The sequence below is a fragment of the Tenrec ecaudatus genome, chromosome 4 (genome assembly GCF_050624435.1).
Source record: "Tenrec ecaudatus isolate mTenEca1 chromosome 4, mTenEca1.hap1, whole genome shotgun sequence".
NCBI lineage: Eukaryota > Metazoa > Chordata > Mammalia > Afrosoricida > Tenrecidae > Tenrec > Tenrec ecaudatus.
The window spans coordinates 125146780-125163475 of NC_134533.1; the positions used below are offsets into that span (position 1 = coordinate 125146780).

Below are 16696 nucleotides of genomic sequence, written 5' to 3' on the forward strand. Positions count from 1 at the left end.
GAGCTTTGTCTTCATTCACCATTGCCGTCCTTGCTCGTATTTTGCCGTTACCACCTTTCAGGATTGCAGTTGGGGATTGAATTTTCTTTCCGTGCTTTGAGTTTGAAAATGTTCAAGGCTGCGCCTCCCTGTTGCTTTTCATTTAATTCCAGGTCTTTGCACATTCCATTACGATACTTCTTCAGCTGTCCTTAGAAATCTTCTCTTTATCTGTTTATACCTTAATTTCTTCTTTAGGAGTATTTTGGAATGTCTATGACATCAATTGAAATTCTTTGAAATCTTTCTATTGATGGCCTACGAGCCTTGATTAGTCAAGGTAGCATTTTAAAAAGAATATCAGAGTAGGAGGAATCTCACATTTTTATTAAAATACATTACAGCTACAGTGATCAAAGCAGCATGATGCTGGCAGATCAATCAGATAGGATTGAAATTCTAGTAATAAACCCACACATCTACAGCCAATTTATTTTTGGCAAAGGTGCTAAGTCCATGAGATAAGATAAGGACTGAATAATTTCTTTAATAAATGGAGCTTGGGAAATGGATATTTTTATGCAGAAGGATGAAGCTGAATCATATTTCAAAAATGATCAATGCGCCTAAAATGGATGAAGGAACCCAAACGTAAGTAATACAGCCATAAAACTCCTAGGAAAAAAAACAAAGTTGTGACTTTGGACCCAGTTTTTAACCAACAGACTTAGATCTGACACCAAAAGCACTAGCGTTGAAAAAGCTGACATTGTCAGTAATGGGGAGTGCAGAGTGGAGACCCAAACCCATCTGTAGGCAACTGGACATCCTCTTATGGAAGGGTCGCGGGGAGGAGATGAGCCAGTCAGGGTGCATGTAGCAATGATGAAACATACAATTTAACTCTAGTTCCTAAGTACTTCCTCCCCCCACTCTCATGATCCCAATTCTACCTTACAAATCTGGCTAGACCAGAGGATGTACATTGGTACAGATAGGAACTGGAAACACAGGGATCCAGGGCGGATGATCCCTTTAGAACCAGTGGTGAGAGTGGCGATACTGGGAGGGGGCGTGGAAAGGGGGAACTGATTTCAGGGATCTACATATAATCTATCTGGGGGATGGACAACAGAAGAGTGGGTGAAGGGAGACATCAGACAGTGTAAGATATGACAAAATAATAATTTATAAATTTTCAAGGGTTCATGAAGGAGGGGGAGGAGGAGGGAGAGAGAAAATGGGCTTAGTGGAGAGCATATGTTCTGAGAATGATGAGGACAATGAATGTACAAACGTGCTTTACACCATTGATGTATGTGTGGATTGTGATGAGTTAGATGAGCCCCTAATAAAATGATTTTTTTAAGTTGGAATGTTAGACTTTTTAAAAATTAAAAAGTATTGTGTGACAAAGGTCTTTTAACAACAAGGTGAAGATACACCTAAAGCAAAAAAAAAATTGGAAACTATATGTTAGAAACAGTTTAATACCCAGAATATTTAGGTATATACAAAATTCTTACAACTTTAAAGACAACTCAGTTAATAAAACGGGCAAAGGACTTAAATAGACATTGCACCAAAGGGAAATACAAATGGCCAGCAAATGTAAGAAAGATGCTAAATGTTTTTATTCATTACAAAATTGAAAATAAAAGCCATACTGAAATACCACCTCACCAAGATCCTTATGGTTAATGGGCCAGGGAGTGGTAGGGGGTGGAGACAACTAGGGTTAGCTGGGATGTAGAGAAATTGGTTCCCTTTTCTGTGGCTGATGGGATTATAAAATTAGTGAGTTACTGTGGAAAACGTTATATGTTAGAAAATTGAATATAAAATTACCATTTGACTCAGTAATTCTACCCCAAGGTAAATACTCACAAGAATTGAAAGTGGGAATACAAGCTGCCACATCATTCCCCATGTTCACTGGAACACGGGAGACAGTAGCCAAAAGACAGAAACACAGCCATCAACAAAGGAATGGAGAGATAGATACAATGCATTAAATGATGTGTGCTCATTTTAACATATCACAGATCACATTTATTTTAGCACATTAAAAGCCAAAGAAAATTAATTCCAAATGTTTTTCCATACTTTAAAAATATTAGTTGAATATCTTTAAATCCAGTTTAAAAATAGTCTCAACTTTCTCCCTATTTTATGTGTCAATTCATCCCTTTACGTTAAGTGGTCATGTTGTGTATGTTGCCAGGGCCCCCTGCATCTTAAGTTCTTAATTGAGCAGAGTACAATTAACCACTTCTTTCTCAAGACAGTTTCTTCATTTGTCTAGTATGGTACACCTCCAGAATTTTCTCCCTTCTGTGGGGATGCATCTAAGTTTCTTTTGCTGATTTTTCCTACTCTGTTTAACCTCTAGATGTTGGCACGTTCAGTATTTAAATCTAAACCCTCTATTGCCTCTGAATTATTTCAGTAACTTCATTCCTTTGACTTTATATAATCTGTATGTCCATTCTCATATAAAATATGAGATATAAAATCCAAAAGTTGACCATTTTTTCTATTTATTGGTTCCTTTGTCTGTGTGTGTGATTCATAAAAACTTGTGCTTATAAGAGAAAAACATCATGTAACAAAATAATGGTTGTGGGTGTGGAAGATTTTTATTTTCTTCTGTGTTCCTTGAATTTCAGTGAAGTTTACAAAACACTCAAATGCTTCACCTCATACTGTCAACAGTCTTAGAATCTAAGTGTCAACTTCCATTCTCGGAAATCATTCCCTTGCAAGTATTTATGATGTTCTTGCCATTTCCTTTGAAGCAGCCTGTTTCAGTCCTCTGAATGTTTCACTATGTTCCAGCTACCTTACTATATTTATCATGTGTGTTTTTTTTTTGATCCTACAGGTGGATTTGACATGGAAGTCAAAGGTTGGGGCGGAGAAGATGTTCATCTTTATAGAAAATACTTACACGGAGACCTTATTGTGATTCGGGCTCCAGTTCCTGGTCTCTTTCACCTGTGGCATGAGAAGCACTGTGCGGATGAATTGACCCCTGAACAGTATCGCATGTGCATCCAGTCCAAAGCCATGAACGAAGCCTCACATTCACACCTGGGAATGCTGGTCTTCAGGGAGGAAATAGAAACGCACCTTCATAAACAGGCATACCGGACCAATAGAGAAGCTGTTCGTTAATATAATTAATACATTACCATCTGAACTACAAACCAATACCATTTATTTAGCCTTAATTCCCATTAGTGATACAGAGAAGAAAGGTATTACCATGTTTACACTGAGTCATATAGAAACACACACACAGTGTTTCAAAATACAAAGCCTTTGTTTTAATCTGAGAGAAGGCAGAAACCAAAACTTTAATGATGGTTGGCCATTATCATTTTGTGCAGGATGGATAGCGTAAGTTTCTATAGACTTTTGAACCATCAGAAACAAGCATGGCAATGTTTTTAATAGAACATTTGATTTTGTTGAAGTGTAAGATAGTACTGTATCTGGGAACATCAGTTAATATGAGTAAGCTGTATCAGGACCTTTTTGTGGCTATTCATAATAATTGAACACAGCATGGTTTGGATTTGAACTTTGTTTTGTTTCATTCAACATGGATGCATGTATATTTATTATTTCTAATATGCCTATGGAACATGTTTGCATTATTATATTTTGAGTTGACACAGTTTTGATGAGTGGAAATAAATGAATGAAATATAAGATCACACAGTTTTGACATAAATGTGTAGAGAGGGGAAGCTAAATTTTTAAAATTTGAATTATAATTCAGAGGGGTGCATTTTTATTACTTGTAGCTAGCACAATATTGTAATTGAAGTGTAAGCTTTACTAATGTGTAAGATGAATGAAAAATTCTATTCAGAGAGGATTATACAGTATTTATCACATGGATCTTTTACATAAATCTAGAAATTGGAAATATGGTGAAAGACATGTACAAGTTTAAACCTATTAAAACAGGCCTATATTGAATTATTTTGTACATAAACTCTTGAAAATTCACAGAATAAAACACATTACACTTTTTGTTTGGTAAATCATATCATTTGAAATATAAAGTCCCCTTTCAGCTGGGGTGCCAACTGAATTATTTAACAGTAATTTTTACTAATGATTCATAGAACTTTTAAGTTGGGGTAGCATTTAGGCATGTTTTTAACATTATCTACAAAATTATTAGGGCTGTCATTTATACATGAAATTTCTTTGTGAATTATGATGAAAACTCTGATGATAGTATTTAAAATGAGGGAGTGTAAATGTAACAAAGCTAGGTCACTGCTTGTCCTTGGTTGGAATCAAATAACTACCTTGTCTCCTGTTTTTGTCAAGCCAGCTTTTTATCAAAAGTTAGGAATTAAGCAGGGAAACATTAACTGGTGCTAATGAAGTATTTCAGTTTATTTTAAAAGTTCAATGAAAATATGTTAAATTTCTATTTCAAAACATTCTCAAAAACAGAACACTGCATAGTGTGATTGTGTAGCTTAAAGAATAATAAAATGAATACCAGGTACCGAAAATAAGATCCAGTGTTCTCAGTGACAGTCTCATCTGCCACTTCACAAACGCATGCCCTCACTCTTTCCCACAATTCCTATCCTGATATTTGTCATAATTATTGGCTTATTTTTCTTCATAGTTTTTATGCCTGTGTATGTACTCATATTTAGTGTAGTTTTGTTTTGCCAGTTTTAAAATTTATATACATTATTTCATTACATATTTTCCCACATTGCTTTAATTTAGTATTTTTGAGATTCACCATAATAATCTCAAAATTAGTTCAGTTTGTTAAATTATTTTTATGGATTAAATTGTGCCCTTACCCCCAAACAAATATATGTTGGAATTCTAATGATCCCCGTACCTATGTCTGTAATCCCATTTGGCATCAGTGTTTTCTTTATTATGTCAATGTAAGGAACTTCATTAAACCTAATTACCTTTTATAAAAAAACCAAACTATTATAGATTAGGTAAAGATTAATACTGCAGATTAGTTTTTCATTCAATAATTCATACACATTTTATTTCACACGACTCATTTCAGCCCCTACAATGTAACATCACGTCCCATTTATCCCTATATTTTCTTTTTTGCCCAAAGACAAGGAGTATTTTATTTAACTTTTTTTATTAAAAGATCATTTTATTGGGGTCTTGCTACTCCTATTACAATCCACACATCAATTGTATCAGGCATATTTGTACATGTGTCACCATCCTTTTCTAGACAGTTACTTTCTCTTGAACCCCTGGTATCAGCTCCTCTTTTTTCCCTTCCCCTCTCACTCTTGTGACCCCTTGATAGATTATAAATTATTATTTTCATATCTCACACCGACTGCTGTCTACATTCCTTTATGGTTTCTGTTGTTCTTCCCCCAGGTTGGGCTGGGGGTTGGGGGAGGTGGGGTCAGTGTGGTTATGTTGATCATTGTGATCAGTTCCCTCTTCTTCCCCCACTTCCCTCTACCTTTTTGGCATTGCTATTCCCATTCCTTTTCCTGGATTCTTTGTATCATGAACTCTTCCCTCTTATCTATACCTGTGTACATGCTCTGGTTCAGTCTGAGGTGAGAAGCAACACTGGGGTCATGGTAGTGGGGTATGAGAAAGCCTCAAGGTACCAGAGGAATATTGTGTTTCATCAGTGCTTTACTGTGCCCTGGTTGACTCGTCCCTTCTCTGAGACCCCTCAGTTGGGGGATGTTCCATTATCTACAGATGGGCTTTGGGTCTCTGTTCTGACCTCCCTCATTCTCAACAATATGTTTTTGTTTGTTGTGGGTCTTCTGATGCCTTTTACGCTGTCCCAATGACACCTCATGATTACACAGGCTGGGGTGCTTCTTCCATGTGGCTTGTTGCTTCTCTGTTGGATGGCCGCTTTTTTAACTTCAAGTTTTAAGACCCCAGACACTATATCTTTTAATAGCCAGGTACCATCCACTTTCTTCACCACATTTGCTTATGCACCCATTTTGTCTTCAGCGATTGTTCGGGAGGGTGAACATCACAGAATGTCATTTTGTTAGAACAAAGGGTTCTTGTATTAAGGGAAGGTATGAGCAGAAGCCCAAAGTCCATCCAGTGTATTGCCATATAAATGCCATATATTCTAGTGTATTAGCCAAGTTTTTCAGCACATTTTTAATGCAATTTTTGTGGTAAAATTAGCTGCCTTAGCTGATATTTGGGTCAGCTTATACTCAAGTATATATGGTATATGTACATAGGCCAATACCTGTATTTTTATGGATTAATGTATTTACATATGTACACACCTATGCTTATACCTCTATCCATAGCTTTGCTTCCTAGATCCTTCCTCTGTTTCCTTTTACCTTCTTCCTGCCCAACCATCACACTTGCCCTTCTTCCTCCTCTTAGCTAGATTGCTGTTGCTCTAACACCCCCAGGGTCTCTACATCCTCCTTGTTGATTTTAATTCCCTAGTTGTTCCCCTGTCTATGGCATTGTTTGTTCACCATTCCTTTCTGCCGCCTTCTCCCCCCCAAGTCCCTCCGGCACTATTGGTCCTGTTGCTCTCTCCTCAAGATTGTTTCCCATGCCTGTCTTATATAGGTAGGCAAACCAACAATTACATAGAGCAAACCAAAAGAAAACAAGATTGGAAAGAAATGGGAAAAAACGCACCTAATTCCAGGTCTGTCCGCTAACTTTTATGACTATCTGCCAGTGGTCCTGTGGGGATTCGGGAGCTGCCCCTTCTAGCCTGAGGTCTATTTTTGAGGTTCTTTAGGGGATTTTGTGGCTTTGCTCCATTGCTGATCTGTTATGTTCCCTTATTGGTTTGCCCTGCTGTGGGGGGGGGGGGGTAAGACCCCACTACCTCCCACTGTGTGTGTCCCCAGTATTGTCCTCTGTCACAGTTTGCTCCTGTAAGGCGAAAACATGCCATGAGCTGTTGTTGGCCGTACAGTCCTCTCTGCCTTATCAGCTTCGTGCAGGGATGTTGTCCTCCCGCCTTGATGTACCAATATGGTGTCTAGAACGACTGTCCCTTTCTCTTTTTCCTTCTTAGTTTGCTTCTGTGTGGGCATGGTATGGTGGCCCCTCTTTCCAACCAGTAGGTTTAGTGTTGTTCTCTGTCACACACTTCTAGAGAGGGGGTCGGTTTGGCTCTTGTTGGGACCAGCCCTTTAGCCCATCTTTTCATACATTCCTGCATGTGGTTATGTGGCCCTCATGGTTTGCTGTGCCATGGTGGGGTCTGTATGCACACTCCCAATTCAGTGAAGACATAACCAATACTCTCCCCTTGCTCCCCCCATGCCATCATCTTACTTTTGCCCTTCCTCCTTACCCCCTTTCCCCTTCTTTGGTTTGGATTAATATGTACCTCCTGGGGTTTGGTCTGACCTCCACCTGACTGCCTGTACCTAAACCCATATATTGTGAGATAAGCGACTTTTCTTCTGTACAGACTCTGCTGCTTAGACTTACCTCTGTGGATTCATGTTGTACTTGGCCTTTTGTGATTGGCTGACCTCGCTTAGCATAATTTCATCCAACTCTTCCCACAAACAGGAATCATCATGTGATCAGCAGTGTTTTTTAGTGATGCACAGTAGTCCATTGTGTGTATGTGCCAAAATTTAGTAATCCACTTATTTATCTATGGAAATTTAGGTTGTTTCCAACTCTGCAATTGTGAATTGCACCACAGTGAACATTGGAGCACAGACAACTGGTCATGTTTTATTTCTTACCTCTTCTAGGTATATGCCCAGTAGAGGGATAGCTGGATCATAAGGTAAATCAATTTCCATTTTCTTCAAATATCACCAGATCACTTTCTGCAGAGGCTGTACATATCTACAGGACCACCAGCAGTAAAGGAGAGTTTATATCTCACCACAACCCCACCAACATTTGTTGCACTCTGATTTTCTCATGCGGCGTTGCGGCGTAACCTTAAGGATGTTAGATAGTATCTCATGGTTGTTTTAATTTGTATTTCTCTGATGGCTAATGATCAGGAGCATTTTCTCATGTTTATTGGCCATACAGATCTCCCTAGTGAAACTTTTCGATTCTTTTGCACCCTTCCTTAGGGGGTTAACTGTTTTCCTTTTTTTGTAGGCCAGGAGGGTATTGTAGATTTTAGTAATAATCCCTTTGTTGTGTCATTGCTAAAAATCCTCTCCCAGTCTGTGGGTTGCCTTGTTTCCCTCTTGGGTGAAGTCTTTCGACGCACACAGGTGTTTTATCCTTAGTAAATAACACTGTTGGTTTCCGGCTCACCTGTGTGTGTACCCTTCCTTGTTGCAGTTAGCCTTTGCATTCCATGGGCTAAGGTTCTTAGATTCCTTCATTGATGGTCCTGATGTTTGGGATTTTACTTCTAGGTCTGTGATCCACCTTGAATTTGTTCTCATGCATGGGATGAGGTAAATACCTTGTTTCATTTTTCTACTGGTGGATATCCATTGCTTCCAGCACCACTTGTTAAAGAGGGCATCCACCTCCCACTTGATGCTATGGGGACCCTTGTTAAAGATCAGTTTTCTATATGCTGATGGTTTTATTTCTGGGTTTTCTGTTCTTTTCCATTGGTAGGAGTATCCGTCATTATCCTAGTACCACACTGTGTTGACCACTGTGGTTGTTTAGTAGGTATTAAAGTCAGTTAAAGTGAGTGCTCTGACTTTGTCCTGCTTCTTGAGGAGACCTCTTCTAATTCTGGGCTTCTTCCATCTCCACATGAAATTGGTAATCAGTTTTTCTAATTCTTTGAAGAAGTTTGTTGGTAGTTGAATTGGGATAGTGTTAAATGCCTTGGGTAAGATTGACATCTTTACTATATTGAGTCTTCCAATCCACAAGCATGGAATATTCTTCTATCTGTGGGGGTCACTTTTGGTTTCCAGTAGTAGGGTCTTACAGTTTTCCTTTTATAAGTCTTTTGGGGTTTTTTTGTTTTTGTTAAATATATCACTAGATATTTCAATTTGTTCTTGGCTATTATGAAGGGTACTGCTTCTTGATCTCCTCTTCCATGGTTTTAATCGTATGTCTATAGCAACCCAGTAGACTTCTGTTTGTTGATCTTGTGTCCTGCCATCTTCCATATTCCTCTGTCACTGTCATTAGTCCTCTTGGGCAGCTTTTGGGATTTTCAACGTATAGAATCATGCAAATAGCGATAGTTTCACCTCCTCTCCCAGTTGGATACCTTTAATGTCCTTCCTCTGTCTTATGTTGTTAGCTAGGACCTCACGTACGATAATTGAATAAAAGTAGGGACAAGGGGTATCCTAGTCTGGTCCTCTTTTTCAGTGGATTGTTTTCATCTATTCTCCATTGACTATGATGTTGGCTGTTGGCTTTTCATAGATAGCTTGTATTAACTTGAGGGATTTTCCTTCCATTCCTATCTTCTTGAGTGTCTTAATTGGGAACTGGTGTTGGATGTTTTCAAATGCTTTTTCTGCATCTATAGATATTATCATGTGATTCTTATCCCTTTTCTTATCAATGTGGTGTATATTGTTGATGGATTTTTGGATGTTAAACCATCCCTGCATCCCTGGGATGAATCCTACCTGATCATGGTGGATTATATGTTTTTGTATTCTATTGGCCAGTATCTTGTTAAGGATTTTTGCATCTATGTTCATTAGAGTTATTGGTCTGCAGTTCTCTATTCCTGTGGCATCTTTTCCCTGTTTGAGTGTCAAAGTTATACTGGCTTTGTAAAATGAGTTTGGGAGTTTGCCATCCTTTTCTGTAGTCTGGAATAATTTGTGCAGGATCAGTGTCAGTTCTTCCTTGAATACTTGGTAGAATTCTCCTGAGAAGCCATTTGGTCCAGGAATATTTTTTTGTTGGAAGCTTCTTGATAACCATATCTATTTCTTATTTTGCTATGGGTCTGTTGAGGTTCTTGACCTCTATCTGGGATAATGTAGGGAGGGATTGTTTTTCCAAATATTTGTCCATGTCTTCACATTGTTAAATTCATTAGAATATAGACTTTCATAGTACTTTTTGATTATCCTTTTAATCTCATTGGGTCTGTTGTAAGTCCCCTGTTTCATTCCTCATCCTGGTTATTGATGTTTGTGCCTTCCTTTCCTTGGTTAGGTTTGCTAGTGGCCTGTCAGTTCTGTTGATCCTTTCAAAGAAACAGCTTTTTGCTGCATTAATCATTTATATGTGATTTTGTCTTCCCATTGGTTTAACTTCCCTGATTTTTATTATTTTCTTTTCCTATTGGAAGTGTTCTTTTGATTCTGTTCTAGTTGCTGGAGGTTTTGTGATAGCATATCAGTCATAAGTCTCTCTTCCTTTTTCATATATATACTCCGATAACTGCTTTCACAATATCCCATAAGTTTTGATATGTTGTATTCTAATTCTCATTAGTTTCTTAGAAACTACCCATTCATGTCGTACAAGATCATTATACATCTTCCAATTATTTTCCCTTGTTTTTCTGTCAGCCTTTTATTAATCTCGGCTTCATGGCGTGGTGATTCAAGAAGGACGTCTGAGTAATCTCTCTGTGTTTGAATTTACTCAGGCTTGACTTGTGTCCCAGCATGTGGTTTATTTTCAAAAATGAGCTGTGAGCACTTGAATGAATTTTTTTGCCTTTAGATTGAAAACTCTATATGTCTGTCAAGTCCAGTTGCCTAATTTTAGTGGTTAACTCTGTAGTTTCCTTGCTGAGCGTCCTTCCCAGTAATCTATCATTCATTGATAGCAGTGTATTAAAGTCACCTACTATAATTGTTGAATCTATTATTTCTTTTTTCATCTTTTGAATAGTTTGAAGTATTTAGCAGGTCTCTTAATAGGTACATTATATAGTATCCCTCCTTTTCTCTTATGATTTGCAACCCCTGCTTTTTTTTAATCGTTTTATTAGGGGCTCAACAAATCTTAACACAATCCATACATACATCATTTGTGTAAACACATTTGTACATTAATAGCCCTCACCATTCTCAAAATATTTGCTCTCCACTTAAGCCCCTGGCATCAGCTCTGCATTTTCCCCTTCCTCCCTGCTCCCCCCGCCTTCATGAACCCTTGATAATTTATAAATTATTATTTTGTCATGTCTTGCACTGTCTGACGTCTCCCTTCACCCACTTTTCAGTTGTCCGTCCCCCAGGGAGGTCACATGTAGATGTTTGTAATCGGTTCCCCCTTTCCAACCCACCATCCTCTACCGTGCCAGTATCGTCACTCACACCACTGGTCCTGAAGGGATTATCCACCCTGGACTCCCTGTGTTTCCAGTTCACATCTGTACCAGTGTACATCCTCTGATCTAGCCAGACCTGCAAGGTAGAATTGGGATCATGATAGTGGGGATGGGGGACGGGGAGGGAGCATTTAGGAACTAGAAGAAAGTTGTATTTTTCATAGTTGCTACATCACACCCTGACTGTCTCGTCTCCTCTCTGCGACCCTTCCATAAGGGGATGTCCAGTGGGCCTACAAGTGGGCTTTGGGTCTCCACTCTGCACTCCCCCCACCCCATTCACTATGATAAGATTTTTTGTTCTAATAATGCCTGATAACCTGATCCCTTTGACACCTCGTGATTGCACAGGCTGGTGTGCTACTTCCATGTGGGCTTTGTTGCTTCTGAGCTAGATGACTGCTTGTTTACCTTAAGCCTTTAAGACCCCAGACGCTATATCTTTTGATAGCCGGGCACCATCAGCTTTCTTCACCACATTTGCTTATGCACCCATTTGTCTTCAGTGATCGTATCATGGAGGTGAGCACACAATGATATGATTTTTTGTTCTTCGATGCCTGGGAGCTGATCTCTTCAGCACCTCATGACCACATAGGTTGGTGTGCTTCTTTCATGTGGGCTTTGTTACTTCTGAGCTAGATAGCCGCTTGTGTACCTTCCAGCCTTTAAGACCCCAGACGCTAAATCTTTTGATAGCCTTCAGCTTTCTTCACCACATTTATTTATTCACTCAATTTGTCTTTAGCAGTTGTGTCGGGAAGACGAGCATCATAGAATGCTAATGTAATAGAAGAAAGTATTCTTGCATTGAGGGAGTACTTGAGTGGAGGCCCAATGTCCTTCTGCTACCTTAATATTAAACCTATAAATATAGGTACATAGATCTATTTCCCTATCCTCATATATAAATATATTTGCATATGTACATGTCTTTATCTAGACCTCTCTAAATGCCCTTTGCTTCCTAGCTCTTTCCTCTATTTCCTTTGACTTTCCTCCTGTCCCACTATCATGCTCAGTCCCCACCAGGGTTTCAGCAATTCCTCTTGGTTACATTACCCTTGCCTTAACAGGTCTCCCATACTCCTCACCACTGATTTGGATCACTTGTTGTTCCCTTGTCCCTGGGTTTGTTAACACCACTACCTTTCCTCCAACTACCCCTCTCCCATGCCCCCCGGAACTGTTGGTCCCTTTGTTTTCTCCTTCAGATTGTTCATCCAACCTATCTTATTTAGACACATCTACAGAGATAATAACATGCACAAGCACAAAACAGGCAAAACCAAGCAACAATATACAATAAGACAACAACAACAAACCAATGACAAATAAACAAAACACAACAATAAAGAAAAGCTTGTAGTTAGTTCAAGAATTGTTTGTTGGCCTTTAGGAGTGTTTTCTATTCCAGTCTGTTGGGGCACCATTCCCTGGCCCCAAAGTCCAGCTTCAGCATTCCCTAGGGACCTCACCGCTCTGTTTCCTTGCTGTTCTGTTGCACCTCAATGTTTTGCTTCGGTGTGGTGGGATCAGATCGGGAGCAATTCCCACACTGTGTCTTCGGTGTTGTTCCCTGTAAGGCTACGGGTCAATGTGGGGCGTCATCTCATAGTGGGGCCAGCCATGTGGTCCTCTCTGTGGACTTGCTGCTCTAGTTGGGAACATCGTCCTCACGGTCTGGTGCTCTTTTTAAGTTGCAATTTCCCTGCTATGTTTTCTGCCAGCGTTTTATTCTTAGTCTATTTTTGTCTGCAAGCTTAAGATGTGTCTCTTGGAGGCAACAGATGTGTTATGTTTTCTGAGCCAACCTACTAACCTTTTTTTAGTGTATGAATTGAGACCATTGAAATTAGAGTAATCACAATCTGAATTCATTGCTGTCATCTCGTGTCTTTTTGTTGAGTGTTATCCTATCTTATCAGTGTGCTTTGTTTGTGTGTGTGGCTTCATTCTTGCCTTCTTTTCCCTCCTAGGGCATGTTATCTTGGTAATTGTTATCAGCACATTGACCTCTGGATGGAGTTGGTGTGTATGGTGGTCTCCTCTTGTGCTTGGTGAATGTTAGTCTTCTGACCACAGGGTCGGGTGTCTTATGGCATTTTATTTGAGTTTTTCTTTGTCCTGGAAGACCCTTGTCTCTCCATCTATATTAATAGATAATTTGGCAGGGTAGAGGATTCTTGGGTAGGTGTTTTTTTTTCTTTCAGATTTTAGATGTTACTCCATTCTCCTATTCATGGTTTCTGCTGATAGGTCTGAGCTTATTCTTACCTGAGAACCATTGTATGTGACTGTCTTCCTTTCTCTTGCTGCTCTTAAAATTTTCTCTTTTTCCTTGAAGTTGGATAATTTGACTATTATATGCTTTGGTGAGTTCTTCCTGTGCTTTAGTCTAATTGACACCCTCTCTGCTTCCTGTATGAGTGTCTGATTCTCATTAAAGTGAGAAAGTTTGCTTCCAGAAATTCCCTTGCTAATTTAGCAGTCAACTTCTTCGTTGTGCCTTGTTCCAGTAGACCAATTATTCTTAATATTTTATTCTTCATAGTATCTGTCATTGATCTCAGGTTTTCTTCCGTCTCATTTATCTTGTTTGACTATCTTTCTTTATTTGCTGAGGTCTGCCTGATAGTCTTTGAATTCACTGGTATGATTCTCAGCCTCCTCTAGTCTGTTTGTGAGATCCGTGATCTTGTGTGTAGTTTCTGTTACCTTATCCATTAGCGCCTGCTTTTCTCTCTGGTGCATGGACTTCATCCCCTCTCTCATGGATTTTATCCCCTTTATCGTGGAGTTCATCCCTTCTATCATTGCATCTTTATTCTGTGTTGCTTCCCTCATCTCCTGTATTACACCAAGAAGCCTTCTGAACATTTCTTTTTGTGGCAGATCCATGTCTGATTCTTTATGAGCAACATTAGCTCTGCTCTCATGATTTGTCTTTTTTGTTTCCTTGTTGGGCAAGTTGTGGTGTACTGTTGCTTATTCGACAATTTTGTAGAGCTGGGTGCCATGTTTCTGGGAGACCAAGGAGCCCCATGCTCTTTCTCTGTGTGACTGGTAATGATGTTTTCGAGGGCTGCCTGTGGCCTACTATGGTGGTGGGTTGGACTGCTGTGTAGGCAGGGTGGCGATTCAGTGGACATCAGTGATGAGGGGCCTCAGAGACTGGAGTGAGGCTCGTGACTGTATGTATGCCCCTGGGCCAGGTTGGTCTGGGCTGTCAGGTCACAATTTTGCAGACTTAAAAAAAATGGCACCTAATAGAAGACATGGTGGAGGAGGCCTTGCTGGCATCATAGGGGGTGCTGACCGAAGGCAGGAACAATCCCACTGCCACTGATGTATGTGCTGGTGGAAAGCCTCCACAGGGTGTAGGTGCTGGGCACTGGTGGGGACTGCTGTCATTGCTGTGGGTGGGCAGCACCACACTGGTGGTGTGGGATAGGCCAATGCTGCTGTGGGTGGTGGGAGGGGAGGCTCTCCAGGTGCAGCAATAAGACGAGGGCAATTGGCAGGTGGTGACTGCATAGGGTTCTGAGGTAGTGTGACTGGTGTAAGCCAGGAAATCCCAGGGACCAGATCAATGATACCCTGCTCAGGGGTACCCAGATAGGAGTTGGAGACAAATCAAATCCTAACAGTCCAACAGGCCGTAGTTTGATGACCCCTGATCTAAAGCTTCATAGTTAAGAGCCAGTCAAATATTTGCCGCCGCCTTTCCCTCGGGTCTTAGAGCAATCGGCCTTAAACAGTCCAACTCGTGATTCTTTGCTCTGACACTGTTATCCTGTTCTACCCGAGAAATACACTCATAACCACACTTCTAAAGGGGCTGTTGTTAGATGCTATCAAGTCAGGTCCAACTCATAGTAACCCGATGTGCAACAGAACAAAATACTGTCTGATCCTCACAATTGCTATGCTTGCTCCTATTGTTGCAGCCTTGGTGTCCTCGGTTGTGTCAGGGCCTTCCTCTTTTTGTTGTCCCTCTACCAAACATGATGTTCTTATCCAGGAGCTGGTCTATCCTGACAACAGGTCCAAATTACATGAGATGAAGTCTCTCCATCCTTGTTGAAAAGCCAGTATATTACTTTGAGGAATAAGGTGTGCCTGACCCAAATCGTGGTGTTTTCAGTTGCCTCATAGGCATGTGGGAGTTGGACATTGAATAAATAAGTGTAGTTTGTATATTTTATAAATAATCTTCCATTTTTCACAGAAATTACTATGATCATTGCAGACCCCCTTGACTTGGCATTCTGTCATATTCGATAGAATAACATAGACGTGTTCCTTAAAGGTCTGCAAAGTGAAAGGCAGTCTTCACTCACCATGGGGGCCTGGTATGGACCAGCACTATGCTGGTCCTGGTGATAGTCATCACAGAAAGTGTAGAGACTTGAATGCAAGAAACAGACTTGTACACATATGACAGTTCATTGATGAATGTGATATGTGGGGGTGGGGTTGGTGTAGGGCCTAGGTTTTCAGAGGGAAAGGCTTGGCAGAGCTCAGAGGAGAACTAGCACTAAGAAGGCATGCTCTGAGTGTTTGTTTAGGGAGACGTCTGAGGAATTATCTGGAGTTGAATAGGTCTAAACATGGGGTACAAATGCTCTAAGTAGAAAGTAGGATGGGAAAGAGATCTAAGAACAATGCGTGTTCATGAACATATTCACAAACATGAGTTCTAAAAGTACACAGGAGCCACTTAATGAAGAACTTCACTTTGAGGGAATGGCTCAACTCACATTACCAGGCTCCTCTTTCTGACTCGAAAGTATCATCTGAAATGATACTTTGAGGACTACTGCCCGAATGGACTTCCCCAAAGATGAGGGCAGGGCCATCACTGCCCACATCAGCACACCTAGCATCTCTAGCTCAAGCCCTGTGACCAAGGCACAAAACAGAAGCCTCAATGCAGCTGAGATAGGTAACTATAAATATGAAGCCAAATGGCATAGTGGTTGAATGCTTAGCTGGTAAGGTCAGTGGTTTGGACCCATCATCCACTCCTTAGGAGAAGGATGTGACAGCCTGCTTTCATAAAGATTATAGCCTTAGGAACCAGTACAAATCTGTCTTATAGGGTCACTGTGAGTGAGGATAAAATCAATGTAACTTATTTTGTTTTTATTCTAACCATAAATAAACACTTTCGGTGCAGCCCCTTTTAACATCAATGGAGTGTGTCAGCAGTCTCACCCTCCTCACTTAGTCCCACACCCTGCATCTCCTTACAGTGCATGAACACAAAGACCAGGACCTTGAGGGAGAGGAACAATGTCCTTTTATTGATGCAAGTAATCCAGTTACACAGAGAACTGACGTTCTGCACTATTGTAGAGCTTAATACTCAGTTCATTTCAAAATACCACAATAGCATATTTAGGGTGTGTATTAAATTAAGGAAATGAAGTAGCAAACACAGATGCCGTT

The 16696-nt window shown here is 40.1% G+C and overlaps 1 protein-coding gene across 3 annotated transcripts in view; it reads left to right on the forward strand.

Moving 5' to 3' along the window:
- CSGALNACT2 (chondroitin sulfate N-acetylgalactosaminyltransferase 2) overlaps positions 1-5280 on the forward strand; it is a 78592-nt gene extending 73312 nt beyond the window's left edge. For all 3 annotated transcript variants that reach the window (XM_075546759.1, XM_075546757.1, XM_075546758.1), the window contains one exon: positions 2864-5280. In XM_075546759.1, the coding sequence (XP_075402874.1) occupies positions 2864-3156 (293 nt within the window). In that variant the 3' untranslated portion in view covers positions 3157-5280. The remainder of the gene's footprint in view (positions 1-2863) is intronic.
- The last annotated feature ends 11416 nt before the right edge of the window (positions 5281-16696 follow it).